Source organism: Megalops cyprinoides, chromosome 6, assembly GCF_013368585.1.
Source record: "Megalops cyprinoides isolate fMegCyp1 chromosome 6, fMegCyp1.pri, whole genome shotgun sequence".
Lineage (NCBI taxonomy): Eukaryota > Metazoa > Chordata > Actinopteri > Elopiformes > Megalopidae > Megalops > Megalops cyprinoides.
Genome location: NC_050588.1, coordinates 24,386,775 through 24,401,884, shown reverse-complemented (window position 1 = coordinate 24,401,884; position 15,110 = coordinate 24,386,775). Strand labels below are relative to the sequence as shown.

At 40.3% G+C, this 15,110-nt stretch overlaps 1 protein-coding gene across 3 annotated transcripts in view; it reads right to left on the bottom strand.

Annotated features, from left to right (window-relative positions):
- LOC118780000 (chemokine-like protein TAFA-1) overlaps positions 1 to 12,995 on the bottom strand; it is a 119,085-nt gene extending 106,090 nt beyond the window's left edge. For all 3 annotated transcript variants that reach the window (XR_005005044.1, XR_005005043.1, XM_036532385.1), the window contains exons 1-2: positions 12,449 to 12,995; positions 7,913 to 8,048 (exon numbers count right to left, since the gene is read on the bottom strand). Coding sequence is in view for 1 of the 3 variants with exons in the window: in XM_036532385.1 (XP_036388278.1) it covers positions 7,913 to 8,036 (124 nt within the window). In the remaining 2 variants the exon portion in view is untranslated. The remainder of the gene's footprint in view (positions 1 to 7,912; positions 8,049 to 12,448) is intronic.
- Positions 12,996 to 15,110: the final 2,115 nt, after the last annotated feature.

The window sequence follows — 15,110 nt, the reverse complement described above, 5'->3', positions numbered from 1 at the left end:
ACACCACAAGGGAATGGCATGAACAATGCCTTGGCCAAATATGTCTTTCATACCTCACAATGTTCAATTCAAAATTTTGCAGGCTATACTGGGCTGAAAGGGCTGAAACCCAGATAGAAATATAACAAAATTACAAATGAATCTTATAAATATTTCAGAGATACATCTTGAACAAGGAGCAGGGGAAATCAATACCTTCCTGAGGCAAAATCTGTAATTTGGTATCAATTGTTCCATCTGTACTCATTTCAGCTTGTTTGTTATGAATTCAGTTCAAGAAAAGGAAAAGGTCTAACTCTGTGTAATACTCTCAGCTCAGATGACACTGCTGTAGGGGAGAAACCTCCAGATAGGGCCAGTGAAAACAGGCTCATCGTATGTTTACTTCTCTTAGAGTTTAGCTCAATTGTTCATAAGTAAAACTCATAATATGTTCCATTACACCATCTGTATGTCCATATGATGATGATGAAATGGAAGCAATGCAAATCTGGGCTTGTACTACAATGTAAATCTGCAAAACAGTGAAGAGAGAAAATCATAAAGACAGTCACAAAATAAATTGCAAGCAGTGAGCCCTCTGCAAACAAGTATGTAATGGGGAAACATTTAGCCACCTCTGTGGTTCTCAGTCATTTCTGCTGAATTTTAATATCCTATTTGTCTTCCTTTGTTACTCTATAGCATAACAAAGCGGATGTGAATTCTTACTGAATTCAGATGGTATCAAACTAAAAAGCAAAGTGTGTAAAACCACAGCGGTACTTAAATATGCTGTCACTAATACATTTGAGGTTGTGCGGTGTTTATTTTTCGCCTGCTGAAAAAAATCTTCAGTGGTGCGTATGCCGTGTCAGAACACATTCCTCTAAAAAGGTCTGAAGAAGACTTAGGAAAGGTAAACTGAAGGCCAGGGATGGTGTCTCCTTGTCCTCAGAGAGTTGATTTCTTCCACATAGCATTTGTTGGAGTGTATGCTCTCTGAATAAACAGAACACAGTTCTGTAAGAGCCATCCTCCACAGTGACTATCTGACATCAATAGTGATAAGGAACAAAATCTAATCTGTAGTATCTCATTGTACACTGTGGAAAGCCATCAGAATACACTGTAAGAGAACTCGATGCTGACTTTGAAAGCTAGCTCAGCTTGGTAAATGCTAAATAATCTAGCAATCTTACAACTGCTGCATTGAATGTGTGGAATAAGCTTATGGTTATTAAAAATGTGAGGGGAAAAAAGCTCTTTTTAGCATTATGCATTTCTTTTGTTTTCAGCAGCGAATATTAGAAGCTTCTGTGACAGTATTAATCAGCATTTTTCATTCTTCTTAATCTTCTGAATATTATGCTTATTCATGAAGGCACTGTAAAAAAGTGTTTTTAGAAATTGCTGCATGACAATGTAATAGATCTAGAGTGCATGGGTGAACCCACACAGAGAAATGCAAAAACTCATACACACTTATTCAGTTGATGGACCATATTCCAGATACACATTCCAAGATGGTCCAAAGCCAATGCCAAACACACGCACTCGCGCGCGCGCACACACACACACACACACACACACACACACACACACACATATATATATATATGGACTGTGCCAATTCCCAACCATAAATAACACCATAATAGGATTCTTCAGCTTTTCCAATGACTGCTTCCACTATCAGACAGACATTTAAGTGCACTAATCCATGACAAATTGTTTCATCTGATCCATGACAAATTGTCTCAGAGCCAGATAGAGATGAGCTGATCGAAATGTGTGAGAAAGTCGTGTTCAGCACAGAAATGATCATCACACTCTTGCCCAGTTTAAAAAGGAAAGGTGGCTTTGATTAACTCAAAGGGCAAGTGGGAAGGAGACCTTAGAAGCTGCTCTTAAGTCTACAGTTTTCATAGCAATTAAAATAAAATGTGCTACTTCACTACTGGCTTGCTGCACAAATTTCCTCTGGATAAAATAACAGTTAAAATGAATATATCTAATTATATCTGTTCCTTTCTTTTCCATTTACATTTCTGGACAATTCAGCTGAGTTTATCAAAGCAATATGCTTTGATAAACTGTCAGGCCCTTCATGAATGTGTTAAAAATGCGCGTTGTCTGAAAGTATCTTATTTGGAACATCTCTCCAATACCATTAGCCATGCTCCCCTGGTTGTAATGACCTATTCGTGACTATTAGAAGTAATTCTGAATGATAGACTGAATAATCTCTGCCAGCTTGATCAAATGATTTTTTTTATCCAATTAGCTGAACTCGGATTCATTCCTATTCATTCAAGTAAACAGAAACTAATTGAATTTGGTTTCATCCATCAATTCCAGTTCTAATTAATTCAATTAAAATGTGTGTGAAATCTGTTAATTAATGCAAAGAAAAGATGTTGTTGTTAGGGTAAATTATGTATATGTACACTGTCTGTAATCAGACTATTTCAGGACTCTGATGACATGTTAAAATCTGTGAAACCCAGTTGTATAAATGGAATTGCACTGACAACATGTGAAAAGAAGTCATACATGGGAGGCCAATAAACTCCAATGCAATGTTTCTTTACTCAAAATTCCAAGACGGTGGTGTGTCTATATCTATAGACAAAAAAGCAAATATATAAAAATACTTAAATTGCTTCATTAATAATGTCCAAGCTGAGAATGTGTGGGTGTAGTACTGCATTGCATATGTGATTTTGTGCCAACGCTCTGCACTCCTCTGGAGCTGCCCAGGCAAGCTTGTTTACCCACACATCTTAGGATCTGACCCATTCCTGTGGATTCAGCAAAACAATTTACTACATGAAATCCAACAGACACTGATTTGCTGAGAAGAGGGTTCAGTGTTATCCTCCACTTGTAGCTGCATTCTAGTGTTTGTGACATTGATTCAGCATCTCAATCTATTGAGTCCTGAACAGACAGGACCTCCACAGGCCCAGCACTGCTGCCCAGTCACATTGTGAGATCTTAATCAAAGCCACCAGCCAGACAGGAGTGACACATATCTGTGTGCCATCACTTCAGGTTAGTGATGAAACTACCACAGCACTATCATATTCATCCCCAAAATGCCCTTTCCCTGCGACTGAGCTCTACCTCAACACATGAACATATTTCTCATTTTTCAGGGAAAAGAAAGAAAAGGGACAATTTATAGTTATTGATGTTTAGATATGTTACAAATTTGGTGAAATTTCGTAATACGTCAGTGACAAATGTTGTATATCATAGTTTCTCCTTGATTTTATTCAGAAAACAAACAATTAAAAAAAATCAAAATCATGACCACTGTTGTGAAGAGCTCTACATTACCCCACTAAACACTTTTCCCATGAAAATGAGTTGCATTCAAAATGATTTATGATCAGTATCAAATCGTTCACTCTTCCTGAAGTGCATAGTTGTTACTCTCCTCCTGGTACAATATAAGCACTATATCTTTCCTGTTTAACATGTATCCATGCAGGTTTCCTCATCCCAGCTGGGTCTTGTGTGCGCTGCGCTCTTTGTGAAACAGCAAAATGGCATGATGTAGATGTTCCTGGCTAGAAAGACAGAGTGTTCTTTATGTGCTGTGAGGGGAGTGGGAATGCTGTGTGGGGCAGACTGAAGGTTAGACGCGAGATGCTGAACCAGTAATCCAAGCAATTTTACTCCAACATAATAACTAATCCTTGACATTATTGCTCTAAACTGGATTTGTTGAAATTATGACAATGAAGATGTTTCTTGAAAGCAGTTTCCTTCCCAGCTAGCTGAATACGGAATTTATAGCTTGCAGGGAACATGGGGGTTCAAAGATTGTTCATCGAAGTGTAGTGAACTGTTTTACTGTAGCTGTCTGGTCTTTTGTTGTGTTCTGTGAATTATGTGTAATTATTGTTTAACTCTTTGATTTAGTGCTTTACCAATCATGTAAATGATTATCATTATTATAAGCATATGTTGTGACACTATCCTTGTGTAAGAAAATGTTCTGATCTGAACAGCCAAGAATTTCACTGCTCAGAAAGGAACCATTTTTTTGAGACATATGAGATAATATGCTGCTTTCATGTATTTCACTTTTTCGAACTTGAGCTCCATCTATAAGGCTTGCTTTTCTTTTGTTTTATATGGCGTGCTCACATTAGAATTGATCAGACATTTCAATTCTTTGCAGGGATATTAGTCACTGAGAACTAATCTCAGGTCAATGGCTCAAATTGACGCATCAATGGTTTATCAATCACCACCGCCCGGTGCACCGACCGAATCATGACCTGTCCCCTTTAATACTCTGACCAATCCAACAGCCACACAGCCCGCTCCATAGCAAACTGCCCGTGAATGTAAGTGTGCAGAGCCCATGCCGTTCCTATCAGAGGGCATCGCATCTCATTCATCTTGAACGTGGTCAAGCCTGCCATGATCCCCTGGTAGAAAGGAATTTAAAGACAGTTGCAAAAATAGAAAGTGCACTTAATTTCTCATCAGTCACATCCCATGCAATACAATCCATTTAAAAATAATTAGAAACGGCCTGGTATCTTTGCTGAATAACCCTGTGCAATTGAGCCTGTCTCACTGAAAAGTGTGACAAAGACAAGGGGAATAAAATAGAACCATTCCCTTGCTTTGTACGTAGGAGTAACGCCACTGTTAATACTGGTACAGAAATAAAATAAAAGAAACCACTGGGGAATTACTTGCTGCTATGTATTTATTGACAAAGGATGGGGAATGATCAATTTTATTGCTTCCTGGAAGAGGAAGAACTGTTTTCCCACTGTGATCGAATGTCTCCCACCCAGTGACTGCGCTCACAATTCAGCAATCTGGGTACAAGGCATTGGAACCTTTATGCAGCATTGTTATCCGGATGCCTTTGGGGGCAACAGCGACCACGTGCACTCCTGCTGATTGCGGCTCTCGCTGCCGTGAGTCGGAGGGGAACCACCTGAAATCTCTAGCCCTCATTTTCCCTCAAACGGCCCCGCCCGGCTTCCAGCAGGCCAAGGCGAGGAGTGATCTGAATGAGGCTTGCGTCATGTCAGATTCCACTCATCTGTCAATGTTGTGGATTATTTCTTGAGAGACTAGAATTGGCTGCCCGGAATCGGAGCGCCATCAATCTTGCCGGCACGGGACGCAGGGAGGCTGCCTGGTGGAGGCTCGTGGGAGACAGCCGGGCCGCTTCCAAGCAGGTGATGAAGCTGCTGCTCTGCCGTTACTCAATCTGAATCTCAACTCTGAGTACAAGATTTGTCATTGCAAAAAAAAAAAAAAAACCCTTCTCATATTTAGTATGCGAGCAGCATTCAGCCAGCTCCTGGTTTATGAGGTGGTCGATTTTTCAGACTTAGTCAACTGCAACAATGCTTCGGGATTTTATCAGTGTCCAGCGATGCCACACCTTCAGCTGCTCTGCTCCTGCTAGACAATCCTCGGCACTGTCATTTACACACCCCCTACCCGTCCATACCTCCTGCCACTCTACCACATGCCAACTGTCTGCAACCCCCCACCCTCCCTCACTGCCTCTGGGCAAGGGCCTGCTCATTTTCAACACCGTCCCCTCAGTGCTCGGAAAGACTACTCCTGACTGTCACAAGAATAGTCACTTGCCACCTCCTGTCGCCTTCGGAAGCTTCTACCTGAGTGCATCTGGCCAGAAGCTATGAAATCCACCAATGAGTCAGACTGTACAAATCAATTGACTGGAATTGCTGAACACTGATTTTGATAGATCTGTGCTTTTTTGCTGTGTGGCATCAAGTAATATATTAGTGATTGTGAAATGCATTACTGTTTATTCAGTTAGCACTTGAATTAGAATGTTTTGCTTTATATTGTGCGCTACACTTTTATCTGTCAATGTTTTATCAGTTGCCATGGTTACGGGTGTCTGACAAATAAATTATTGCTCTGAAGTATATTAATGCATCATGCTATTGACCTTATCAGCAACTTGTTATCATGCACACTCATTTTAATAGCCTCTGATTGCTCTTGAATTAAACAGTCACAGATAAAAGTAATTATTGTCCAATGTAAGCTAAGATTCTCTTGGCACTGCAAGTCTGCAAATTACAAAATCAGTCATAATGGAAATATTTATCACACCATTTCAATTCCAAGAAGACAGTTCAGGGTAGATCAGTTAACATAATTCAGAGACTGGTTCAAATTGATTTCATCTTCATATTTCTATGACTGCATGGGAATAAATGTGCTCCAGATGTACAAAAACACATTTCTTTTTCTTAAAGGCAACTCTTCAAGGGCTTTGCAAAGACTGCCTGAATATGGAACATTCGGTTTTCACATGGTAGGAACGGATTGTCGTGCGTCTTAAAGACTGTTTTGAGGATTTGTATATAGTTTGCTTCCAGAAAGAGAGGTACTCTCCCAAAATCGTTCCAACAACTTTACAGACCCCACCATCTTATGACAGATGCTTTGGTCACAGAAATGTGTCCATGTCCTGCATCTCTCTGTATATAGAACATTGCTTTATGCAGTGCTGAGGGGACTGCAGACACTTTTCTCAGAGGTTCAGGTGAAATGAGTGATTACGTTTCAGCTGTCCGTATGGTAGTTGACACGGCACGTACACATGTGTTTTTACTCATTTCTTTGTTTTTTTGGGCTCAAGGAGCCCTTCAGTCACATCAGAGATATTTGTTTCAGCACTTTCCCAGAAAAGCATTGAGAAATCTACTGAAATGGATTCTGATTGAGGATTCTCTTAGAGAGAGAGCGTGTGTGCGCATGCGTGCGTGTGTCTGTGCGTGCATGAGTAGCACTAACGAGAAGTCTCTATCCGCCTGCACATAAACAGAAGAGGGATTTCTCACCCATAACCTGCCTAAGTTTCCATCTGCCACAGGCGAGATTTTGTTTTGCCGGCCTTCTGCATAATTTAAAAGACACTTACTGTAGGGCATATACTTTCATGTAGAGCTTTGGCACCAGACTCTGCCAAGCCTGAAAAACCTGGAAGCAGAGTTTTAAAAATTAATTTGGGTCTTTCTGCTGTTCGTCCCACTCTCTTCCTCTTGTTCGGATTAATGAGTCCACAGTGCTTTCCGAAGACTCTTTCTCTTTGACAACGGCAGCTCAGTGTTTTAATCGAAGTTGTGACCGAAAATAAAATGCATTTGTTTTTGTTTTTTTTTTCTTGATGAATATTTGTTTTTTAATAATGTAATTAAGTATGTATTTGATGAGATATTTTTATTTCCTTTTCCCAATGTCCAGTAGCCAGTTCTCAAGCCTTGCTTTAACACAGAGGGATTTATGAAAGCCAGAGACAGCATTAATGTTTAAGAAGCATTACGACTTTAGAATCTAACTTGGGTCCCACAAGAATACTTCCAGATGACATTGTGCCAAGGCGCTTCAGGGATGGATTTCAGTGTTAAAAGCACATAGCAGCTCTTTCTCATCCTGTTAATCAAACTGAAAAAAAAATAGACTCAGACTCCATCTATCTGCAAAGTGATTCATCCTTAACTTAACTGCCAACTTTAAGAGAGTCTTAAGTTCCTTCACATACAACTTATATATATAATTATATATTTCATACAACAAAGGAAAATGATACAATGATTTTTTATATATATCAGGACAGCACTGTTTTACCTTTCACTTTCAAAAAATACCTACATCATTCCTTATTGGGTGCAACCCATACAATTAGTGTATCAAGTGCTCCACTTGCCATTAGTCAAATAGTGTAAATGTAATACAAGCTGGAGATATAGCCCTGATGAGCTCAAGAGTAAGACTATGGATCCACAAGAGGAAAAGAAGGCAAAGAAAAATGGGTGATGTCAGGCTTGTTTTTTATCGCAGTCAGATGGTTGCTGAGTGCTTGAGTGACAGGCCAGTGGGAGGGAGGTAAGCATAGACTCACCAAGGATCTGGATGGCGTTTCGGCCAGGCTGGGGCAGGTGGTGTTGCTCGATGGTGTCATACAGAGTGGCCTGACACAGCAACACAGCGCTCACGCTAATCCACAGGCACAGCAACCAGGACATGGCAGGGCACGTCTGCAAAGTGCACACACACGCACATATACAGGGCAGAGTGAGAGAGATACACTGACACGGATATGCTTATGTATACCTACAAACACATATACATACATACACATATGCACATGCACACACAAACACACGTATATACGCGCACGTGCACACACACGCACACTCACACACACAGATGCGCATGTGCACACACACAGAAACACACAGACAGGCACACACAAATACACAGACACACACAAGCACAGACAGGGCAGAAACAAAAGAGACATAACACGCTATACATACACAAGAGTCAGAGAAAGCGGAGAGACAAAGACAAAGGAATCAACAAGGTCCACACACACACACACACAGAACAGAGGAAGTACAGCAGTCTCTAAATGCACAGGACCAGGGAAAATCAACAAGTCCCTTATAGACTGGGAGAAGCTTGCAGAAGAATTCAGTGTCACTAAAACTAGTCAGGGAATGAGGCTCAACATTATTATAAATCAAAGGTGCCTCTGTTTCTGACCACAGTTGGGCCTCATTGTTGAAGTAATAAGGTGTCAAAATATTGGCACTGCTGAAATATATTGATCCTTGCCAGATATTCCTGTCATTCTACTGAAAAAGTAGATTTTAAGATTTGTTTCTCTCTCTCTCTCTCTCTCTCGCTTTCTCTCTCGCTTTCTCTCTCTGTATGCAGTATGCAGAAAAAATTTAAAGGTTTCTTCTTTTTCCCAACAGTTTGAATTGCGTTCATAGGATTAAATACCTTGGAATTAGTTTGAAAATGAATTTAATCTTTGAATAATAAAAAGTCCCATGATTATGTCTATTGTATGGTTTTGGGCACTTGATAATTTTCCCTGCTGATAAAGTGTTGTAGAATGTAGAAAAATACTGGAAGTCTATATTATAAGATTATATCTTTGCAAAGGTCTTTGTTATGTGTTCAAACCATGAAAAGCCCCATAAAAGCATGTCATACACACCGCTGACTGGATGCCTCAGCACTTAGTTGTCTCTCCAGTTTTGACAAAAAGGAGTGTTGTCTATTTACGGAGCTTTAATACAACAAAGCTGATTATTAGTAATAATAATAAATATAGCCTAAATAACTCCTCAGTGTTTCCATTTGACTTTAACGTTTTATTCTGAAAGCTAATGTGTACTTCGTGTCACAGTCTGGCAGTGACATGACAGCAGAATTTTGGAATGTGATGAAAGCCCTGTCATGTGTATCACAAAAATAGCAAGACTTGTAGTTCAAACACAAAACCTTGATTTCATGCCAGTATAGGCCAATGCCCATTCTTTCTCTGAGCCTCACAGCATACAATGATGATGCCGTGATGAAATAAAAATAAAAAAAAAACCTTTTTGATTTTTTTTAAACACATTTGTTTCAGGACTGAGTCCTAAATTTTTCTATTTAGGAAACATTTTTGAAACTTTTCGACTTGTGCTCAACACCTTGAGAACAGATTTTTTTTTTCCTCTCCGACGAAATGTTTCTGCACCTTGAGGTTTCATCGCAGAGTCGGACACCTTTGCAATCTGTCAAACTGTCTGCTAATGACTGCTGACGACTGGCATATGGAGGTAGGCTGCTTCCTCTAACAGGCTTGAAATGGAGTCCTTTCGAATTTGGAAGGCATGCTACATTTTCGGGTCTGTGTCTGATATTCCATCAGGCAATCATCTGAACATTACAATTATCACATTGTTGGCGCATCAATGACTTCTCTAACAAAGCAGCTTTGTAGAGTATTTCAAAGCACCTACACAGTTCAAACGGTTGTCCCTTCTATTGTTTAAATGGTGTAAATTAAGCAAAAGTATTAATCTACTTCCTTATATGTACACAGTAGCATTATCTACCAAAGTAAGAGCCCGACTCCTTCTGTGATTATACTTTGCTTGATTATATACAGAATAAATGTTTGTAAATACTATCAGTGCTCGTAACAAAGTCCAATGTATGGTTCAAGCGCGTCTGGCCGATTTCTTCTGTACAAGTGGGTGACGGAAATGTGTAAATATTGTTAATTAGATTTAAGACACATTTCAGCTCTTTATGGGTAAACTGAATTGCTGCTCTCTATAAACATTTATGGCACGAATTCCCAAAAACTGAATATTATTTCCCCAAGTTTTAAAAGAAGATTAAAAATTTAATGTGATGTGGCTACAATTAGTTCCCAACTTATGTTCCATATCATTTTACTCTGACAAACAACATGTAGTGTATAGGCAATGTCGCTGACAACATATCTGCACAATCAAATTAGACACAAAAGATAGTGCTAGAAAAAAACAAAATACAATTTTTTGTATATATTGGTCTGTAAGCATTATCAGTTTAGGGAGGATATTGATTTTCCTCTGTGTGTTGCTTTTTTTTTCAGTCACCTTCTTTGATCCAAAATAAGTAATGGTTTTGTTATATGATTACATTTTAATGATAAAACCCACTTCAGAGCAGAGCAATTGGTTTGCTGAGTTAGGGTGGTGATTGGGGGGGGGGGGGTTACATGCATATGATGTGTGTTTGAGAGAGAGAGAGAGAGAGAGATATGGAGGGGGAGAGAGAGATCACAAACATATCATTTAGTTTGAAATCAACAGTCCCCAGAAACTTTGTAAGACATATCTGAAGATGCAACAGCTAAGATAACTATGTAAGAATACACTATTCGCAGAGTCACCAGGATTACATTCATGGCTATCTCTCTTATTTTGGGGAAGCACCAAGCAGACCTTGAACCCATTCCATGCACCCTCGATTGACATTGAACCTGCTACTGAATATTCACCACCTAAAATTAAGCATATAATTATTAACAGCTCATAATCCCCTCTCCTGCACTAAATCCTCTCTAAGCTGCAGTTTTGTGGAAATGCAAACTATTCCCTGGGGAATGCTTTCACCATGCAATATTTCTCATTGGCAAACTGCCTTCAACCTGAAAAAAAACTTGCTCTTGCTTCAGTAACAAAATGGAAAAAAGATGTTCTTTTCCTCCGTTCAGCTAGTCTGCTGTGGGCATTGTGTCTGTGTCTGTCTGCGTATATTTACATCAGAAGGAGATGGCAGCAGTTGTGATCGACAGTGCACCAAGTTGGAAATAACAAGCATAGTATCAGACCACAAAGCCATTTAAAAAAGGGGACCACATGTGCTCAGTCATGAATTTTAATATTTTAATAGGAAAGGGCTGCTAAATAATTTTTTTCGTTGTGATACCTTGAGCATTATGTGAAATGCTCAGATATGGCATTGTGATTACTTCCATCGGTAGAAGCACAATTTAAGTTTCCTTTACCTCCCTTTTCCTTCAGTAAATTAATGGTTAAATGCATGTCTCTGTGTTGGATGGGCAATTTGCAAATCTGTTTAATGGTCCATTTTCCCCCCACTCTGCCATCTAATTAGTACATTGATTTATCTTTCTGCGTTGGGAACACAAATGGCAACAATGTCTGTGCCTTTTTATGGCCATCCCATACCTCACTTGCCACTTACTCTGTCCAAAAGCCACTATTCTTTTACGGGATCAGCCGTAGCCTCCATGCTATTATCTCACTGCTATGGTATTAAATGAGCTAGGGCGATCTCACAAAGGATATACACTGAAACCAGTCTTATATTTACTCCTTTACATGCAATGTATCATACATTTAAGTAAACAAACACACAACTGTAAGAAATAGTGACTCTTGACAGCCTGAACTCTGCCAATATTATTTTTGTTTGTTTGTTTTTAATGTGTGATAGATCAGAAAACTTGGTATAACATCATAAAATTTTTCTGTTAAAAGATGCACTGTGCTTGCATTTTAAAAGTAAACAATCCCTGGAGTGAAGACATTTGACAAAAGCAGACGAAGGAACTGATAAAGGAGGTGGCAGGAACTGGGTAGCAATTTCTATACATGCCAAAAAAATTGTCTCATTACAAGGGATGGATAAGCAAGGACACAAACAGCTGGGTAATAACAACAACTAAACAAAATGCAAGAGAGATCTCCCCCACCTACAAGACTGTGCTGTCTGGAACTTTCACCATTTCTTACATTAGAATGACAAAAATGAGATCTGTCCACACTGTTCTTCAAAATCCATTTATACACACTGACCTCTAAATGACAGATTTATTCAATGTGATGTGTGGTGTTTATCCCCTATGATTCTTTCTGCTGCTTTAACTCTAAGACATCTCTCTCTGCAGTTCCCTCTGTGTGTGAAATGTGTTCTCTGTCCTTATTTTTTTGAAGGCAGGTCAGGTACAGAGGCTTGTTTTGCCTGCTTACACTAAAACCTGACACTGAACACATTTGCAGTGATGCTCTTGGAAGATTAACTCAGCAAATGAGCTCAAAAGACTACAGACACTAAAAGGACTGGAAGCTCTTACCTATGTAATCCAGGCAGGAGAGAAAGAACCCTATTAGCGCTCATCCAAAAGCTTTAACACATTGTCTTAAATCCATCCATTCCGCGGCCGGGGATTCCCACAAGTTCCTGGTCAAATCTGTGAAACTGGGGATTAGGGAAAAAAGTCTTTTGTCCCCCCCTGCCCCCTGCTCAGTCCGTTTCGCCGTCCAGCAAGTGGAGTCACTGAAATCTCTCAGCTGAGAGCCACTGTCAGAATCTGGACAGGATTTAAGAGGATGGCAACGATGTCATTCCACCTTTAAATCGTCTCTGAGTGGCACCTTTTCCTCTGGAGGGGACCCTTGTGGTAATGTGGAGTTAATTTGCCTCTTCACTTTTACTTACGGCCAAGGATCAGCCCCTGCGTAATGACAGCTGTGTCTCCTCTCCGCTCTCTCTTCCCATTGAAAAGCAGCGCTGAGCACGAGCTCCGTCTCCTTTAGAATGCACTAACAGTGTGCGTGTATTACAGTGCAGCCTTGGTGGAGAGGTATCACATGTCTTAAAGCCAGACTGCCCACTATTACAGAGGCACTACATCGTATAATGAAGCACAGTTATTAACCCCCTCCACTATATCAGCAGAAATGATGCACGGCACATTACAGCGGAGTGTGGAGGGGGGGAGGACGGGGGTGTAGTGGGGGGGGAGGGGGGTGTGTGGCAGGGGGGGTGGGGCGATGGGGGTGGGGGATTGGGGGTGGAGTGTGGGAGGAGGTGGGAGTGAGATCAGCCCTGAAACGTGCTTCTCTTTCCACAGCATTGAAATCTTTAAGGAAAAGTAATTGAAATGAGCCCAGAACTGCACACTTTTAATAGAAGGCTGTTTGACTGTGCTACTGCGTGACGTGTGAGCTCTGCAGTCCCCACCGTGTGATGCGAGTGAAGGACAGCTATCGCTCGGTCTGTTTGCTGCTACAGTTCTTTGTTTCTGCGCCCAGCTCTGGTGATCCTCTCATGTCTGCCCAGCAAAGTTGCCTGTCACTGCAACTGAAGGATAAACGTTCTCCCCCATGTTCGGTGACAGATTGAAGCCACTGCCGCTGTAGAAATCATCGCGCAGTCCTCAGCTTCTGCTACTGTTGTACAAAAAGGCAGTTAGAGACAAACACTTTGGCAGGGTTGGTGGGTAGGGGGTGCGAAGGGGGCTGGAGTGAACCGAATCAAAACCAATTCCAGTGGAATGGGTGCGGGACCTTAGCATCACATAGTAGATTTTTTGCTTGTTAGTCATGATGCTAAACACTGAAACTGGAAAAGATCAATGTTCAACAGGGTCTCACAGGGTAATCTGTCTTTAATTGAAACACTAGCAGTTAAAGGAATGACAGAAAATAGAATGGAACATGGTGACTCATGACACAGTATTTTTTGTACTTGTGGAGTTTGGTGTCTCCCTAATGCTGGGGTCATGCCTCCCCCCACCCCCAAGCATTTTTTTATTGCTTTCTCCTGTTGTTTATGACTGGTGAGGCTCTAATGTACCAAACAGCTGTATATATTTCACAGCTGTGTGCAGGGAACAGAAATGTATGTAAGATATAGTGTTGCAAATGGCAAATATTTATTGCTCACTCAGTAGGGTTACATAAAAGGGCTCCAACCCTGTGTACCTGTGGTTGAAATTGGCCTGATAAAATACCAGCTATTAACAAGGACTTGTCACATAAACAAACTGCAGTAAGAATGATGGTTAACAGAAAAAACTGCTTGATACTTCCCCCTGTTCTCCACTGCGTCTAGACCCAGTACTTCAAATCTATCACCAGAGAATATGGTACACTACACATGGGCACATAGATAGAAATCTTAATGGAATGACTCAGTGAATATCAGAGTAAAAAGCTGTGAAAAAGTATATTGGCCATATCAAATCAATCCTTGTGTTTTTCCAAATTAAAAAAAAACATTCTGCTCCTGAATGTGGTATTTATCAGATTTACAACATTATTATCAGCACTATTATTGGATCATGCATCTTAACAAAAGGGTTGGAATTTTATTAATTTCACTGTTGGCAAGTAAATAATGCTTTGCATCTCATTATGTATGGGAAAAAATATATTTTAAGTACCTATAGGTATTATACGACAGATTTGTATTACAAAGCCATACAAAATCATTCTATGATCTGTTCCTTTTGGACCCAAAAGAAAATGCGTTACTGTGACACAGTTTGTTCCAGACCCATGTGAGGGAGGTTGACTGTGTAGCCCAATACAGGGTCTCCAAGGAGGACTTTGGGTAAAAGGCTTCCAATTTCACGTTCCTCACAGCGTTTTTTGTCCTTTGAAGCTGCAGTTTGCCCTCCCTGCCTCAGCATTTCACAATTCTGTCTCCTCATTTGCTTCTCTAGTAGAGCCATTTTTTTTTGCCATTCTCGTTCTTTGTTTCGATTTTTTTTAGAATTTTTTATGCAGGATTCTATCTGTCACAGGGAAAAAAAAACAAAAATAAAGAATGTAACATTTAACATTTTTTTGCACTCACCCTCTCTCTCTCTTTCTCTCTCTCTCTCTCTCTCTGTGTCTCTTATCTCTGGGGCTTCTACCATCTCCAAACAACTGTCACCACAGTTTGAGTTGAGATGAATCAGAAAAGCAGGATCACCAGCAGCTGTGTGTTTGTGCTGCAGCACCCTA